The sequence below is a fragment of the Sinocyclocheilus grahami genome, unplaced genomic scaffold, assembly GCF_001515645.1.
Source record: "Sinocyclocheilus grahami isolate Dianchi unplaced genomic scaffold, SAMN03320097.WGS_v1.1 scaffold13618.1, whole genome shotgun sequence".
NCBI classification, from domain to species: domain Eukaryota; kingdom Metazoa; phylum Chordata; class Actinopteri; order Cypriniformes; family Cyprinidae; genus Sinocyclocheilus; species Sinocyclocheilus grahami.
Window position 1 is genome coordinate 4482 of NW_015514988.1, and position 1106 is coordinate 5587.

Sequence of the window (1106 nt, forward strand, 5' to 3'; positions counted from 1 at the left end):
AGTAATATGCATGCTAATAAGCAACTAGTTAATAGTGAGAACTGGCCCTCAAAATAAAGTGTTACCATGTATTATATTGGTACATTATTATTCACAGATATTTAGATGTAGTATGCAGTAGAGTATGTAGTCATCACTTACAGTCGGGCAGATATCCTGTACCACTGGGCACCCGTTTCACCAGCAAACTGTGACAGATACAAAACAAGGCCCAGAAAACACTCGATATGTGCAAGTCTTTATAAAAAATATCCACATGTCAGCACACACACACAGTTCCACTGTACTGACTGGCTAAAGAAGGTGACTCCACAAACACAGAGCTCAGGTCTGAACTAGTCTATCAGTCTGTGGACTAACCCAGCTACTTTGATCATCTTTGGGCTGAAGGCTTCAACGTGATCCAGCAGAGTCTTCATGGTCTTTCCAGTGTCCACGATGGCCTGAGGGAAGAAGGATGGCTGAGATGAAGGCTGTCACACACTATCAGCATAAGAAGCCCACATGACAGAATCGAAGTCGTCTTGGCATTGCATGAAATCATCACATCTCAGAGGCGCGAAATAAACACCAGAATGCTGGACTTCACTGTAATGTACTATGTTTTCAACCATAAGATACAAAAAAAATCAATAAGTTTCATTCATTTATGTAATTGCAAAAAGCATTATGTTATGTTATGTTAAGTTATTCAGGACAAAAGTTTGGGCTCAGTAAGCTTTTTTCTTTAATGTTTTTGAAACATCAAAAAAAAATATCTTTAGTCTCTTATGTTCACCAATGCTGCATCTATTTTATTCAAAAATACAGAACAAAACAGTGATATTTCACAATTACTATTATATTACCATTGCTGAAAACAATTGTGCTGCTTAATATTTAATATTCACACGTTCCAGGATTCTTTGATGAATCGAAAGTTCAAAAGAACAGTAACATTGTAAGAGCCTTTACTGTCACTTTTGATCGATTTAATACATCGTTGTTGAATAAAAGTATTATATGTGACCCTGGACCACAACTTTAAAGGCGATTTTCTCAATATTTAAATTTTTTTGCATCCTCAGATTTTCAAATAGTTGTATCTCAGCCAAATATTGTCCTAT

The 1106-nt window shown here is 36.2% G+C and overlaps 1 protein-coding gene across 1 annotated transcript in view; it reads right to left on the minus strand.

The window, feature by feature from the left end:
• The window catches only part of LOC107579030 (hypoxanthine-guanine phosphoribosyltransferase-like), a gene marked incomplete at its 5' end in the record, with an annotated part of 4936 nt that extends 4475 nt beyond the window's left edge, over positions 1-461 (minus strand). Inside the window, 2 exons of the mRNA XM_016264919.1 lie at positions 142-188; positions 361-461. Coding sequence (XP_016120405.1) covers positions 142-188; positions 361-461 — 148 coding nt within the window. The remainder of the gene's footprint in view (positions 1-141; positions 189-360) is intronic.
• Between the last annotated feature and the right edge of the window lie 645 nt (positions 462-1106).